Genomic DNA, 17,056 nt, shown 5'->3' on the forward strand with positions numbered 1-17,056 from the left:
ATGTTCAGAGTTATTTTTAGATTAAAAGTTTTTTTTAAACAAAAATGCATTTAATATAAGAATAATTTAAAAATGCACTTCCGTTTTTTCTCTTCTCCTTTCTTCCTTGAATCCCTGTTTACAAAACTAAACAAAATCACGAAAAACAAAACAAAATGGTGGTATTTGTTTGTCATATCGTTGCACACACACATTCGTTACCATGATAAAAAAAAAATTGTCGCGCCGCTTCATCTCGCTTCCACATCAACAACCACACAACCTTGTGCTTGTGCTTTGGGGCGATACGATCACAAAAACTAAAATGAAAATATAAACAAATCCATAACTAAATTAATGAAAATTAAACAAAATAAACGAACGACGCATTACTATAATATTAATAAATATTGTGTGCTGCTATAGTGATATGTGCTCAAGGCCTGATAGCGAAGGATAAAAGCGGTACCAGTGATCCATATGTGACGGTGCAGGTTAGCAAGGTGAAAAAACGTACACGCACAATGCCACAGGAGTTGAACCCTGTGTGGAATGAGAAGTTTCACTTGTGAGTATTGTCTGTTGTTGTGGGATTAGTTCGCCAAAACAGAAAAAAAATTACCAAAAAATACAAAAAACACACCCCACTTTTTAAAACTTTCTCTCTCCTATCTCTATCTCTGGTTTCCTTTTTATTTTTATTTTTATCATGCTTTTATTTCTTCCATGATTTGTTTTTATGTTTATCATAACTTTTTTCTTTTACAAAAAAAAACTATATCTACAAATTTTGAGTTATTAAATAAAATAAAAGGACAAAAGGCACAACGTAATACCGGAATTTTTTTTAATTACAAAAATAATAATAATAGGAAGAAAACCACAAAAGTCTTGTGCCCAGGAAGTAGTACATAGTTGTATTTAAAAAAAAATATTTTCTTGTAAAATAAATTTGTATATGCACAAGTGTCTTGTCTCAAAAACTATACTATACTTAGTTAACAAAAGAAGATCAAAAACTGATCATTATAAATAATTGATTTTGTGAAAATGTTTTATTGAGGGTTGCAAAATAAATTGTCTTCTTCTGAATTCCTTTTTGCTGAAGAAAGTAGATTTTTTTTTAAATAAAATTTCTGTCAAGAACTGAATAGTGAATAGAGTATCTATATTAACTCTGAGATCTACCAACGTCTTCGGTTTTTTGGCGCAAAACCAGTGACTTAACGTAGCCCGAAAGAAAATAATCTAGAGGTGTAAAGTGGCACGAACGAGTTGGCCAACCATGGACTGGCCCATATCTTGAGATACCACCCTTATCAAACTTACTTTTTCAATAAATCGATTGAAACGCGTACTGTGTGACTCGTGGCACCATCCTTTTGGAACCACATTCCTCAAATTTGGACAAACAATAATCGGTAAGCATGGCGAGATAAGGCTGACTATTCACAGTAGCGTGTACGATCGTAACCGTCGACGAAAAAATATAGCCCAACAATGCCACTGGCAAATGCAAATGTGGATTTTTAGCCAAACAATAACGAATAGTTTGCTTATTGACGGACTCATTGAGATAGGGCGAGGAATTCTCCCGAAAATTGAAGTTACCGCTCTTAATGTTATAGTCACCGACCCCGAATTTTGGTACAAAATGTTTATGATTTGTTCGCGTTGTTTGTTCGTTTACTTAACCATTTTGAAAATGTTGAGTTTACTGAATAATTGACACCAAAGTTCAATAACTAGTGAAAGGTTGTGTTCACAAATAAAATTCCATTACCATTAGTATCATTCGTACCTGGAAAACATCATTTGGGGTGAGTATATTAAGGCATACAAATATATCCTGTCCCTTTTATAGATAAAATTTGTCCGAAAGAAATCCATTTCATGCGTTTTATTGTAAATAACTCATGAGCTATATGATATCTACCATATTCAAGGGAATGGCAGTGCCATTTTTTTGTATCCGTTAAATATGTCATAAGTTAAGTGACACTTATCATTAGCTTATGTGTATTTGGAGCACCTTCCGTAAATATGGACGCAAAAAAACCGATTGTACATTAATTGTGGAAAATTTGATTAAGTATCATAAGTTATCATGCATCACCTCAGAACTATCCAAGGTTTTATATACAATACATTTATGTATGTTGTAGTCATTTATGTAAAATTAAGGAAATTAAGTTTCAACAAATAGTTTTAATATCTTACACTCTGGCTACATCTCGGCGCGAGGGTCCGTGCAAAATTATGCCTTTTGTCCTTTCTGGTCCAAGTAATAGGTACCAAACAAAAACTAAGCTTTTTCTAATAAAATATACAATTTCTACATTTATTTTACAAAAACACCGACATCAAAATTTTCAAGAAAAAAAAATATGTATTAATATCTATACGTACAACGCAAAAAAAACAGAAAAATAAATCTAATCTCCGCAGCGAATGCCACAATTCATCGGACCGTATCAAAGTACGCGTCTGGGACGAAGATAACGATCTCAAGTCGAAACTTCGTCAGAAGTTGACGCGTGAATCCGATGACTTCCTTGGCCAGACAATAATCGAAGTGCGAACACTCTCTGGCGAAATGGATGTGTGGTATAATCTAGAGAAACGTACTGATAAATCAGCTGTATCCGGTGCAATACGCCTACACATATCTGTCGAAATCAAAGGTGAAGAGAAAGTAGCACCTTACCATGTCCAGTATACTTGTCTTCATGAAAATTTATTCCATTATCTGTGCGAGGAAAATTGCGGCATGGTAAGTTTACGAAACGTCATTATTCCACTATTCCCCTCTCTCTCTCTCTCTCTCTCTTCTCCACACACACTCTTTTTCTCTCTACTCCCCTACAAAAAGACACTAATAACAAGAACAGTGTAACTCTATTTTTCTTCTGCGTATTTGAAGTCCTTAAAAAGGTTCCTTAACTTTTTCCATTTTTTTTAAACCATGATAATTATATACTACTTACATGGAGCGAGAAATTTTGAATAAAGGAATTTCGAATTATATCCAAATAAATATGAAACAGCAAATAGTTACAATTTGAATGCAGGCTAATAAAATTCAACAAAAACGTTGAGCGCATTCAAAGACCCCCCTCTCCCTCACAAAACGAGCGTTGTTACCTGATTCTGGGTTAAACTTCTCAATCTGATTTTCTTCACATCAAATTGAAATGGAGCTTTCTTTATTCTGTTTATGTTTTCAACCTACATTTTGTATTCGTTTCATTAAAAAAAGAACATCCATTTAAAAGATTGAATTGATATTTATGATGTCTCTGTTCCTGAAACTCTAAAGTGTCTACGTTCTCACCTATGCACATCGGAATGCAGATTAACCGGAGTTTATTTTTGTATGTATAAAACAATTTTTCTTAATATTCATAAGACTATTTGACTATTTAGTACCCGTGGCATGATGGTTAGTGCGTTGGACTGTCATGTAAGGGGTCTTGGGTTCAATCCCTGCCTGTGCAACCTTAATTTAAAAAAAATAATTTTCGCGGGTACTGCCTCTTGCGAGGAATTGACAAATCCTTCAAGAGTAAATCTTGTCATGAAAAAGTGCTTTCTCAAATTAGCCGTTCGGATTCGGCCTAAAATTGTAGGTCCCTTCCATTCCTGACAACAGTACACGCACACAGGAATGGTTGAGAGTTGTAAGTCACTAGGCCCTGGTTCACAACGGACTGTAGCGCCACCCCATTTGATTTTTTTGATTTGAACAATATAAACTATCTAAACTTTTTCTCACAGATACATACCTCATTCCCAAGTACATTATTTCTTGAAATTGAGTGGGGGTGCCTGTAGCTATTAATCCACATCATAAGAAAACATGAAGAGCGTCTTAACAAATATTTCAGTTTTAAGCCTTTAACAAAATCGTTGTTTTTAGATATTTTTGTATTGCTAAGCTAACACTTAGATTTGAGAACTGAGCTACAACAAAATTATTTCAATCTTCGTGAAAAGAACCGTGTTACGTACTAAAATTCACATGTCTAAAGGAGATGATTAAAGTATACTAATTCAATTTCGCGGGCAATATCGATTATATAGAATAAAGTTAAATTCAGAAGCCATTTCACAAAGGTAAGAATTATGTCCCTACACTTCGGTTAACAATATCAATTTTTTTTAAATTGATACTGAGTTCGCTCGGCATTACAACTTGTTCTTAATACAATCTTAGAAAATATGTGCGCCTTGTTCCAATTCCAGTAAAAAAAATTAACAAATCGTCGGAAATTGGAAGGAATTTTCATCTTGTCCTTTCCTTATCATACAGCCAGTTCTCAATTTTATTCTCAGTCCATCCAATGATGTTTTAATTATACTGAGCTCTTTAAATTCAACCACGAAGAGTTTTGAAATGCCTTAAAAAAGAAAATAATTCGACAATGATCCACTGAAAGAGTTTCTTCCACTTATACAATTTTTTCTCGCTCCAATTCGCATGACCCTTGAAAAATCACAAAACAATTCTTAGATGTTGTAACTTTCTATAATATGTATAAATAAACACTACCTTTGTAAATCAGTACATACAAAAATATTTCGAAAAAAAAATCAAAAAATCCACATAAATTCCACAAAAATACTCTAGGTAAAACTTCCTCAACAAAAAGGCGACGACGCATGGAAGCTCTATTTCGATGAAATCCCCGAGGAAATTGTCGACGAATTTGCCATGCGCTATGGAATTGAAAACATCTACCAGGCAATGACACATTTTCATTGTTTGTCGACAAAATACTTGTGTCCTGGAGTACCCGCCGTGATGAGCACTTTATTGGCTAACATTAATGCATACTATGCCCATACAACAGCATCATCAGCTGTATCAGCCAGTGACAGATTTGCCGCTAGCAATTTTGGAGTGAGTATATTTATTTTGACAATATTTTTTTGGATTCTATTATAAGAATATAAACTGATTAATTTTAAAATGTTTGATAATTATGCAAGCCCAAAAGAAAACCAGAAAAAGTGTTTAATATAGGAACACAATGAAAATAGCTAAAAAGCCAGGAATATTATTAGATTTTGAAAACATAATTTTTTCCAGTCGATCGATAGCAATGATGAAGGAGCCGATAATGAGCCCTGTCTAGATGACATCGAGATTCCAGTAGTCGTTACTGATGCGCAAATATACATTGTAAATATACTCTAACAACTATAGACTCCAAAGAATCCGCAAAAATCCGGCATAAGAAAAGTTGTAGATGTAAAATTTATAACAATACATACCTTCATTGCTGTTCTCGAATCCTCCTCTTAGTGTTGGTTGCCGTTCTATAAATGTATTGATAGTTTTGTATACAAATTTTATTTTATTTGCTAAAAATTGTATTTTAAGGTGTTTTTTCTTGTAAGCTCATGTGCACCTACGCTTAGAATAAAAATAACAATATTCAATCTAAGGCGACTTCACCGCTTGAAAAAACCGTTCGCGAAGTGAAAGTTTTTGATTCTTCTAACTCGTTGTAATTAGAGACTTGTGAAACCGATTACTTTTATACCTATTTTGTTTTCCATGGCTTCTAAAAATTCTGTCACTTACAGATTTAATTGGTATCAAGTAATGAATTTAAACATGACTACAGATTTTTAAAATTTAAATAACTTTAATTTATTTTCATTGATACTAAATTAAAAAAAAGACATTATGAACAAATGTAAGGTTAGAAATTTGAAAGCTATACCGCACTCGTTGACACTTACACGAAGCTGAACTTAACCAAGGACAAACGTTTTTGCTTGAATATATATTCATTCACATCCTTGTCCTTCGGTAGTGGAACTTCAACGGCATACCGTATGTTAAGCTCATCAAATTCTGATCTCGACAGCATTGTCCAATGGGACATTTTTAACCATGTAGAATTTAATGCTTCAAAAACTCAATTCTGTCTCCTGTCGTTGAAACGTAATACACCTTTAGTATTTTTCTAACATTCGCAATGTGTTTAACCCTGTGAGTGCTTTAAAGGTTTTTTTCTGGTCTAGAGACATGAATTTTAGGTACATTTTGAAGTACTGTAAAAAAAAGCAAGCAATATTTGTACCATACATTTTTGTAAACATTATTTATTCCCATACAAAAAAAATAAAAAAGTAACAAAAAAATCAAAATTCCGTTAGTTATCAGCTGATGGAGTGGTGCGTCGCAAAAATTTGGTGCGTAACCATACGACGGCCACGATTTTAACTCTTCTAGCAATCTGAAATAAAAAAAAAAATAAAAAAGGAACTACGGAAAAGTTACAAACAAATTTGTTCACTAAATGGCGACTGCCTAAAGAAAAACAAATTGTACCACTTTTTTGAAAATTCCTCGATTTGTTGAAAATAGTAAAAATGAAAATTTGGGAATGGCCGCAGTTCCGGACGTAGACAAGTCCCTAAAGACGACTCTCTTAAAACTTCAAGAAAATCGATACGGCAAAACCTGAGAAATCGTGGGTATCTATAATCACCTCTTTATCATTTAATTTCCTCAATTTTGCTGTTGATGCACTCGTAAAACTGGTGTTTTGTCGGAGAACCCCATTATGTCTTTTGTTCGATTAGTTGCAGCCCAACCGATTTGGATGCCTGCTCAGCAAAATACTTATTTCTCCTTTAAATCCTATCTTAGACATATTCTTAAATAATTAAACTATGAAAATATGAAAAAAAATCTATTTTTTTTTATTTCTAGACCAGAATACCCCCTTAAATAAAAAAAAGAAGATAGGCTTCCTTTGGTTTTCATCATTTAAACTAATCATTGGATTTTTTTTAAATTCTATGCATGGAATTTCATACTTAATTTAATTGTATAGACTCTTGGCGAAAGTACCATAGTAAAACGAGCATTTTCTTATCTCTTAACAGATGGAATCTTTTAGTTAGTCACTTTTGTTCTGTTAAATTACTCAAATTTATTTACGAAAAACAGACAAAAATATTTGAAAACATATACTCACTCATAGTACTTTTTCTACCATTCTATTATTTATTATTTTTTTGCCAGTTATGGCCTTATATAGTACCCGTGGCATGATGGTTAGTGCGTTGAACTGTCATGCAAGGGGTCTTGGGTTCAATCCCTGCCTGTGCCACCTTAATTTAAAAAAAATTAATTTTCGCGGGTACTGCCTCTTGCGAGGAATTGACAAATCCTTCAAGAGTAATTCTTGTCATGAAAAAGTGCTTTCTCAAATTAGCCGTTCGGATTCGGCCTAAAATTGTGGGTCCCTTCCATTCCTGACAACAGTACTCGCACATAGGAATGGTTGAGAGTTATAAGTCACTAGGCCCTGGTTCACAACGGACTGTGGCGCCACCCCATTTGATTTTTTGAATATATATATTTCGACTGAATATTGAAGAAAAGGATTAAAGAATTGGAAAACCATCACGGATTTTATTGAAAAAAACTACTTAATAATTTAAAAATACTTTTTTAATGTGTTTTTTTGGAAGTGTCAAAAATCTGAAGTGATACATTAGTTTTGAAGTCGAATTCGAATTAGGGGCTCCAAAACTCATCGGAAAAGTGCAATTTTAAAGCCAGTAAGAAAACCTTGTCGACCTGTGTTCTTATTGATATCACAGTTCCAAACTAGTCCTCTTCTAAAAAGATAAAGAAGAATCAAAAAAGACATTTTATAAAATCAAATAATATCGGTGAATGCGTCTTAGTTTAAGTTGTTAGAAAAATACATTTGTATGTAGGATAGTGTTACGAGTAAGTGCTTCCTTAACAAAACACCTTTGTCAGTAACGTCATATGTAGACCATATGTAAAATAGTTCCTGCTTCACCGAAAGCTTAACAATAACACTAAATTGTACTTAACGCAGTTAAAAAATTAAGGAGTTGGAATATTAGAATTCTTAGGAGTGTTTTTTTTAGCCCGATGGAAATAAATGATACAAAAAATTACAGTCATTAATACATGGCGTCAAAAGTGTACAGTTGTATGTATATTTGAAAATTCCATTTATTTTCTGTAACTATTCGCACAGTAATTTGTTCGTAAATATCTTCCAGTCTAAAAAAACACTACTTTTAACTCCTTAACTATTGAACTACAATACATATAATGAAACATCTCAGATCAGGTTATCGTTAAAGTTTAAATTAAAAAAAAAATGTAACGTTTACTTTGAATTTAAGGCGGTAGGTATTGGTTTATGAGTGCTTATATTAATAAACCCTAGTCATAATAGCGCTTAGTCAAATAACATAAAAAAAAATTTAACATATATGTACATACTAACGATGGAGTGTGCTATTGTACTAATTATTACAGAAGGAGAAATTCGTTAAGCTCTTGGATCAACTACACAACTCATTGCGAATTGATTTGTCTATGTATCGTAATAACTTCCCCGCACCACAGCAGGAAAAGTTGATGGATCTTAAATCAACTGTAGATCTGCTGACCAGTATAACTTTCTTTAGAATGAAGGTAAGTTTTTAAAGATTTTATAACGAGAAACAAAAATGTTTTAAAAATGTGCTTACAACAGAAAAGTTCAAAAAAGTTTCTTCTTGAAATCAAGATATTTATTTTTATTTAATGACATTTTTGTTTTCGTATTAAAAGGTTCAAGAACTATCAAGTCCACCAAGAGCTAGTACAGTCGTAAAAGATTGCGTGAAAGCCTGTCTTAGATCCACCTATCAATTCCTCTTTGAGAACTGTTATGAATTATACAATCGGGAATTTCAGGTAAGTAAAGACTAGCAACCCAAAATAAAAATCATCCTAACAGTAATTGATTAATGTTATACCCTTTTATTATATATTAATATTGTTGTATTTTTAATTCCAAAATGTTCCTAAGTATAACTAAATTATAGTTTAAAACTTAATTTTCAATAAATAACAACTTGTTTTTCTAATAAAATCAGAACAAAATATTGGTCCAGTATAGCCAGACCAATTTTCAAGTCCGCAAATCTAATTTTTAAGGCATTATATTGTGTATGGAATAAAGTACTACGACCTCACTGGAATACAACAAAAATGGTCAATGCTTTTGTTTGCACGTATCAATATTTGTTATAATGAGGAAACGAAAGTGTATTACTTTCAAAATATTTTAGTCTAATCAAATAAGGGGCAAATTATAGCTATCATTGGTTTTCATCATTGAAACCAATCATTGAAATTAGTTTGGCAGGTGGTTTATAGCGATCATTAAAAATTTCTGTTTTTGAAAAAAAAATTCTGATTGATATCCACCGAAAAATATTTACTGACAGAAATCTGTCATTGGAGTTATGAAAAATTGGAAAACGAATCAGTGGACGATTTGTTTAACTTTTGAACATAAAAGTATCAGCTGTTAAGGAAAATTAAATTCCGAAAAATAACGACATAATTAAGCTTTTTTTCTCAAATACAATTCTTTGCGTAATTTACAATCGTTGAGTATATGATTTTCATTTCTAATCAAAGTGAAACACAGTCCAATATCCATTTAAAAAATGTTCGGGATTAATTTCAATGATAGCTATAACTGCCCCTAAAGTTATTTTTCTTTTGTTGCTATTATTGTTGAATTTAACCTGGTTCAACAACAAATTTTCATATATATATGTTTGATTATTTCTTTAAAATACATTTTTTTCACGTATTTAAATATGGTGCAGTTAAAATAACACATTATTTTGTATTTAAATAACCAAATTTTTAAGATTTCAGCCCAGCATTGGTCGTTCAAAAATAGTGTAAACATTTTTTAGAACTTGGTTCCTAACGTCTAAATTATTCAAAATAATTCTAATAAAAAATAGCATATTAAATTAAGTAAAGGACTCAAATTGTCTCTTATGTTCTCATATGACGATGTTTTTTAAGCGCTTAAGGTAAGGATGGTGTTGGATTTATATAGATTATCTTTAGTCTTCAGATAGCCATATGTTAGTTTTGGACCATGAGTACCTTAATTATCTTCCATTGTGACGTAAGAAGTTCAGTGCATTCGCTTTAGAGTCCGGATATTCTATAAACCCAGCCATCTTTTAACATAGGTGGTTTACACAAATTTTGCTTTAATACATACAAAAGTAATTTTAAAATAGGTACTTGTCTAAACGGATAATATAACAATAACTGTTATCAGCTCCCGCAGCTATGTATGAACTAAGATTTGCTTTTATTATAAGTTAGAAACGCTATACATAATCTTCTGGCCGGACCTCTGGGGTATATCGTATATTACAATCGCTGCAAAGTTAACATACAATTAAAAAATATTTATCATTTTAAATATTATGTTAACCAAATATTTACTTAATATTTGTAACTTTGAATTTCTTTAGGTGGATCCAAACGAGGCTAAACGTGACCCAGATGATCATGGTCCCAAATTGGACAGCGTTGACTTCTGGCATAAGCTAATAGCACTTATAGTGTCAATAATAGAAGAAGATAAAAACAGCTACGGCACGGTTTTGAATCAATTCCCACAGGAACTGAATATTGGCCAAGTAAGTTTTTCCATCAAGCTATAAAAGAAAAATGCAATTACTTACTATTCTCTTCGCTCATCCAATTAAAGCTCTCGGCGGCCACTATGTGGGGTCTTTTTGCTGTCGATATGAAATATGCACTTGAGGAGCATGAACAACATCGACTGTGCAAGTCTTCAGCTTACATGAATCTCCATTTCCGTGTCAAATGGTTGTATAGTAATTACGTTAAGGAAGTCCCACCTTATAAGGGTGCCGTTCCTGAGTATCCCGCCTGGTTTGAACCGTTTGTAATGCAATGGCTAAACGAGAACGATGATGTTTCCCTTGAATATCTCCATGGTGCATTCAATCGTGATAAGAAAGATGGTGTAAGTACTTGCTTAAATTAAAAAAAAGTTGCCATTAAAAAAAGTCTCCCGAGATAACTGAGTCAAATATTTATTTCAGTTTCAAAAGAGTAGTGAACACGCCCTGTTTTCGAATTCAGTGGTTGATGTTTTTACTCAACTGACGCAATGTTTCGATGTTGTTAGCAAGCTCGAGTGTCCGGATCCAGAAATATGGAAGCGTTACATGAGGCGCTTTGCTAAGACCATTGTAAAAGTGCTAATAGCTTATGCCGATATTGTCAAAAAAGAATTTCCCGAACACATGAGAGATGAACGAATTGTGAGTACACATACCCTTGATTTGAATAGAGTTATAGAGATTAATTTTTTCAGGCGTGCATCTTGATGAACAACATTCAACAACTTCGAGTTCAGCTTGAGAAAATGTTCGAATCGATGGGTGGTGATAAGCTCGAAGAAGACGCAGCTAATATTCTCAAAGAGCTTCAACAGAATCTCAACTCTGCATTAGACGATTTGGCGTGCTTATTTGCCATTAGGTATGTTCATTTTTGGGCTTATATTTTTTAAAGTATTTTTTCAGAATGCAGAAGACTAAAGACCCTATCCTTATGAATGAACATCCCAAGAATTGTTATTATTTTTGTTTTTTAATCGTAATTAAATTCATATGATCTTCAAAACTAAATTTTTCTAAAGCCTTGAACCAAGAATTACGCAATCTGTGAGAGAACTGGGTGATCTGCTTCTGTCTGTCAAAGGTGGTGGTAATCTGAATGCCAATCAGGCAGCGCAACGTAATGCCGTGGCCGTTGAAGCTGATGAAGTACTGCGGCCGTTGATGGATTTGTTGGATGGCTCATTAACGTTATATGCTCATTCGTGCGAAAAGACTGTATTAAAGCGATTATTAAAGGAGCTCTGGAAGATTGTTATGCGCATACTTGAGAAAACTATTGTCCTGCCACCAATGACAGATAGAACGGTAAGTACCTGTTTGCAGCGTAATAGTAAAAATTAATTAAGCTATATCTTCACAATTAGATGATGTTTAAGAATATTACGGACAATGCTAAAAATCTGGCAGCGAATGCCAAGATTGAGGATATGGGTCGTTTGTTTAAAAACCACATGGCTGGCAAACAGGATGTAAAAAATGCTCTAAGCGGAGTCATGGATATTTCCAAGGAAGTCGAAAAGAATCTTTCACCCAAGCAATGTGCTGTGTTAGACGTTGCCTTGGACACCATCAAACAATATTTCCATGCTGGTGGTAATGGACTGAAGAAAACATTCCTCGAAAAATCCGCTGAATTGCAGAGTCTACGCTATGCCCTTAGCCTTTATACACAAATGACTGATACTCTTATAAAGACCTTCATTACAAGTCAAGTTCACGAAGGTATGTATTAGTTGATTTGAAAAAGAACAGTATTTTCATGATGCGTTTACATAAATAAAAGCTTCATAGTCTGTCTGATTCTGTCGTATTTCTGTGTCGTACAAATAATATTCAGCATCAGGATGCATTTTCAGTAATATATATGATTATTGTTTATATTGATTTTGCTCTTCCTATCTTAAAGTTATATTCATTTTAACTAAAAAGGAAATACTGTTCAGTGCAATAGGTTCCACGAATAGAGCACTTGGTTTAAAAAAACATCAACTTGATATTAAAATTATACATAAAGACATTAATCTTACAATATAAGAAATACATAAGCGAATTTCACTTTCGGGGGATCTAATGCACTGCACATAAAAATACCACTATTTATCTTAAATGTACTTTATATCACTGTCTTCTTCTACACAATATACAAATAAATTTATTTTTTTTTCTCTTTTTAAATTTCTTCTTTTAACTTAACAAATTAAATTAAACTATAAATAAAACAAATCACTTAAAACTCTTTTGTGTGTGTGTTTAATACATTATTTAAAAAACTATGCATACAAATATACTTCCGTAATATTTGCAACTATACTAAAAAAAAACAAAAGTTAAATCTCGTGAACTAACCGCTGAAGAAGCTAAACGACTCGCAACTGAGCCCAACGTGGAGGAGCCTGTCAAAAACAGAAAACCATTAAAACGTGAAAATCGTCAAGGTTCTTACAAAGTTTGCCAAAGAAAAATATTATTTTTATTATATTATTACCATTAACTATACTTTTTTTTGTTTTGTTATCTTTTTTTTTGTTAAGTTTTTTATCTTACCAAATAGTATTTATACCTGAAAGATAATTTAAGTTATACCCCAATATAAGACCGCGCCCGGACGGAACTGTACTGCACAGCAAGTTGATTGGTAAACACCGTCTTTTTGGAAAGTGAATTATGGTTTTGAAGAAATTTCAACTCTTTCAAATAGCAACTCCTAAAAATGTTAAGCTTTAAATTTATTTGACAAACAAAATGTTGAAGTTAGAGAATAAATCTATGATTACTTGGACTTACGATCATAATGAAATTTTGTAAATAATAGTAAATTACCAAATCCTAGCCGAATCCCAACAGCTAATTTGAGGAAACAATTTCCATGAAAACAATTACTTTTGGACGATTTTTCAATTCCCCGCAAGAGGCACAGGGATTGACCCCAAGTCCTCTCGCACGACAAGGACTGTCGTTATAATTTTAATTACATTTTATTATTTCCTGAACGTGAAGCTTCATAGAAAACTATTAAATTTTATAGCAAAAACTATTAACGTTCAAATATATTTTAAACATCAAGAATATATGTAATATTAGGCACAAGTCCTGCGTTAAAAACATACGTTAACATTTTTAACAGTGTATTAAAAGGTTGATGTGCAAAAATACAGTGTCTTTATGGTGAAAGGCCAGGTCATGACTTTTCAAAAACACCTAAATTTGGTCGGTTCTGGATAACTTTCCTTAAGTGGGCGTTTAAATACCTGGCATTTCTTGAGTATTTTCTTTCATCAGCTGCTTTTTCGATTTTCTGTCAAAGTTCGATAACTTCATTTTCGTATCAAATCCCTTTTACCTTGTACCTTTTTTAATGATGATTCATCACCCCAAAAATGTTTGTCGACAAAATCTGGATGTTTTTGGCTTTTATTAACTTCCCATAGGAAGTTATTGTAATGGGTCGGATTTGTCAAATTGAAAATTTTGACATTTCTCGACGTTTCAAGGTCCCTAGAGTCGAAATAAAAGATTTTTAGAAAGATGTCTGTGCGTGCGTGTGTACGTACGTTCGTACGTCCGTACGTTCGCGACGTTTTTGATTTTTGATTGATTTTCGAATAAAATATCTTTTCAAAAATTTGAGATATTGGGTTTAATTTACTTTTATCTTTCAAAAAAAATTGTTGTCAACATTCAGTAAAATTTTGAAAAAAGTCGAATTGACAGTTTTTTTTTTAACAAAAAAAAATTATAAAAGTTGGTAAAAATTGATTTTCGACTCAAATATCTATTCAAAAATTGTAGATATTGCCTTTAAACTACTTTTATTTTTCCAAAAATATTTCTGTTAACATTCAGTAAAGTTTTGAAAAAAATCGTATTGACAGTTTTTGTACAAAAAATTAAAAACCTAACAAAAGTTGGTAATAATTGATTTTCGACTCAAATATCTTTTCAAAAATTTGAAATATTGGCTTCAAACTAATTTTATTTTATAAGAAATATTGTTTTCAACCATTCGATAAAATTTTGAAAAAAAAATAAAACTCTAAAAAAAACAATACTAAAACTTGGTAAAAATTTACTTTTGACTCAAATAGCTTTTCAAAAATTAAAAATATTGGCTTCAAACTTATTTTATTTCGCAGAAAATATTGTATATCGATGCAGTAACTTTTTTATAAAAATCCAACAGTCCGTTTTTTCATAAAAACGAAAATCTACAAAAAATAGCACGCAATTTTTTTAAAAAATTGATACAAGTACATATAGACAACCTTTTAAGCAAGACAAATCGACAGACGGGATGGGAAGTTATCAGTGTGGGTCGCATCAGAGCCTCTTTTTAATCGTAATTTGGCATTTCAAAAGCGAGCAGGTTGTTTTGTTTAAAAATCCTGTGATTTTTAAACAAAATGGCTCTAATAAAAGTACTTCAATAAATTTCAACTTTCCTCAACACAACTTCTTTGTTTTTATGGTGTTGAGACCGTCTAATTTTTCCACGACCGGGGATTATGCCCTGCATATGCAAATTATAAATGAAATCGGTGGTGCAAAAATTGGTAGAGAACCAGGGTTTAGTGACGTTCAACTCTCAACTATTTCTGTTTGCAAGGGGAGGGGATCCAAATGTAATGAAATATTCGAAAAGTAATTCATTTTTCTCATCATTATTGTTTCAATCATGACTTTGAAATTTGTATTACTTTTGATCCAAATGTTTGAAAAGCTATAGGAAGCCAAGCAAGTTCTTGAAAGCAAGAAAAAATGATTTGTCGTTAAATACAATAAACCTGATCCATTAACATAGTGTCGAAAATTTTGTTTTTTAAATGCAAGAAAATAGTCAACTTATCGAAGCTTATAATAAAAATTATTTGACAAATTACCAAATTCTGACAGGCAATGACCTGACCTTTCACCATATAAAGTTTGACCATTACTTATAGAAAACCATGTATTACCAAATTGTTACTGAAAAGTTTTTCTTAATTAAAACGTTTCATTAAGTAAGAGAGGGGATTTATCATGCGATATAAAAAGATTTCCCAGTTCGTTGAATTGTGGTGAAAAAATTCGGCCCTGTTAAACTTCAACTTGAAATAAAATGTGCAGTTCAGTAAAAACTTTTTCGATTGGTAATTGAAAAATGTTATTCCATACACTTGTGAATGTTTCTGGTTTCGATCAAGCCTAAAGTTGAGGATACTAAGGCATACAAAATTTTAGATCATTCTTCCGCCAATCGAATAAATCCACTCCCTCCAGTGCGGTCTTACATTTAAAAAATGTTTAAATAAATTACTTAAAGAGATCTATCTTCACAATGAAGTTTATCATTGCAGTATTTTTTGTTTAACATCTACTTATCACAAATAAAATTGTTAATGTTGCAGTTCATAATTTTTGTTTGTTGAAAATAATTTAAAAAAATTGAACTATAAATGCGATTAGCTTTCCTAGATCTTGTTGTTTTTGTAAAATATCTAAGCCTTAATAATCTTATCTGTTAAACAAATTTTTTATTTGTGTTTCATGTATGGCTGGGATTAAATGGGTTTCATTGTGTCTATAAATACCCGTTTTTGAATCGTGCAGAAAAATAGCAAACGGTATACTTAATATTGGCATTGATAAATGACAAATATCGGAATTGTTTACAGATCATTTAAAAAGAAAATGTCAATGCCAGAATTGATAATAAGTGCATCAATTCAAGATCAACTTCTCATGCACATCTTAAAAGTTAGGTTATAAACAGACACGAACTGACCAAAATCGTGCGGGTTGATGAAAAATTACAACGTTCAAATTTGTATCGTTCACTGTATATTTAAATTCTTAACTATTTTTAAATACTCACCTTTATTTTTTCTGGGCAAAATTAGGGGAGTTTGTGTTTGTTTTGACTAAATGTTTAATAATCATTTCGTTTCGATAAAAGAGACTTCAAGCCTCTGTTAAGCTCAGGATAATTGATAGACTTTTACATATAGTTTATATTTAAAGAGTAGGCTTCTAGTGTACTTAAAACATATTTTCTCGATTGTTTTCAGACACCAAACTCACCATCAACTAACAAGAATCTTCAGTTTTTCCGTTCACTTAAGCCCCTTTAAGGCTTTAATCAATTTAGCATACAGTTATGTGTACTTTTGTAATGATAAAGAAAATAACTTTATTGATGTAATTGTTCTGTTATTTGGTTAATTTCTTGTAATTTAAGACCATAAGTCAAAATTAGAAAATTTGTCAATTCTCTAAAGTTTTTTTTAAAGACAATATCAAAATTATATCCCAGCCATTTTGAATTTTGGCAAAATATGGTTCCTTGGCGGAGATCCTTGTTAATCTATTTCGCCAATTTTTCATATTTCTTAAAAATTCGTCCGGACGCCTCTTACAGATGGTGCAAACAAATTTTTTGAATAATTTTGTTTGCAAACAAAAATGAAATGGGATAAAATATAGGTTTTCATTATTCGACGACTTCTCTTGACCATCCAAAAGCTTAAAGGACATAGCAAGCTACCTTAAGTTACACCAAAACATTTAT

The 17,056-nt window shown here is 32.0% G+C and overlaps 1 protein-coding gene across 7 annotated transcripts in view; it reads left to right on the forward strand.

Annotated features, from left to right (window-relative positions):
* The window catches only part of LOC129953241 (serine-rich adhesin for platelets), a 90,025-nt gene that overhangs the window by 61,689 nt on the left and 11,280 nt on the right, over nucleotides 1-17,056 (forward strand). For all 7 annotated transcript variants that reach the window (XM_056066200.1, XM_056066199.1, XM_056066203.1 and 4 more), the window contains 11 exons: nucleotides 406-547; nucleotides 2,428-2,752; nucleotides 4,610-4,882; nucleotides 8,309-8,467; nucleotides 8,606-8,731; nucleotides 10,330-10,497; nucleotides 10,569-10,850; nucleotides 10,930-11,151; nucleotides 11,205-11,371; nucleotides 11,532-11,817; nucleotides 11,877-12,234. In XM_056066200.1, coding sequence (XP_055922175.1) covers nucleotides 406-547; nucleotides 2,428-2,752; nucleotides 4,610-4,882; nucleotides 8,309-8,467; nucleotides 8,606-8,731; nucleotides 10,330-10,497; nucleotides 10,569-10,850; nucleotides 10,930-11,151; nucleotides 11,205-11,371; nucleotides 11,532-11,817; nucleotides 11,877-12,234 — 2,508 coding nt within the window. The remainder of the gene's footprint in view (nucleotides 1-405; nucleotides 548-2,427; nucleotides 2,753-4,609; nucleotides 4,883-8,308; nucleotides 8,468-8,605; nucleotides 8,732-10,329; nucleotides 10,498-10,568; nucleotides 10,851-10,929; nucleotides 11,152-11,204; nucleotides 11,372-11,531; nucleotides 11,818-11,876; nucleotides 12,235-17,056) is intronic.

This window comes from Eupeodes corollae, chromosome X (assembly GCF_945859685.1).
Source record: "Eupeodes corollae chromosome X, idEupCoro1.1, whole genome shotgun sequence".
In the NCBI taxonomy this organism is placed as follows: Eukaryota; Metazoa; Arthropoda; class Insecta; order Diptera; family Syrphidae; genus Eupeodes; species Eupeodes corollae.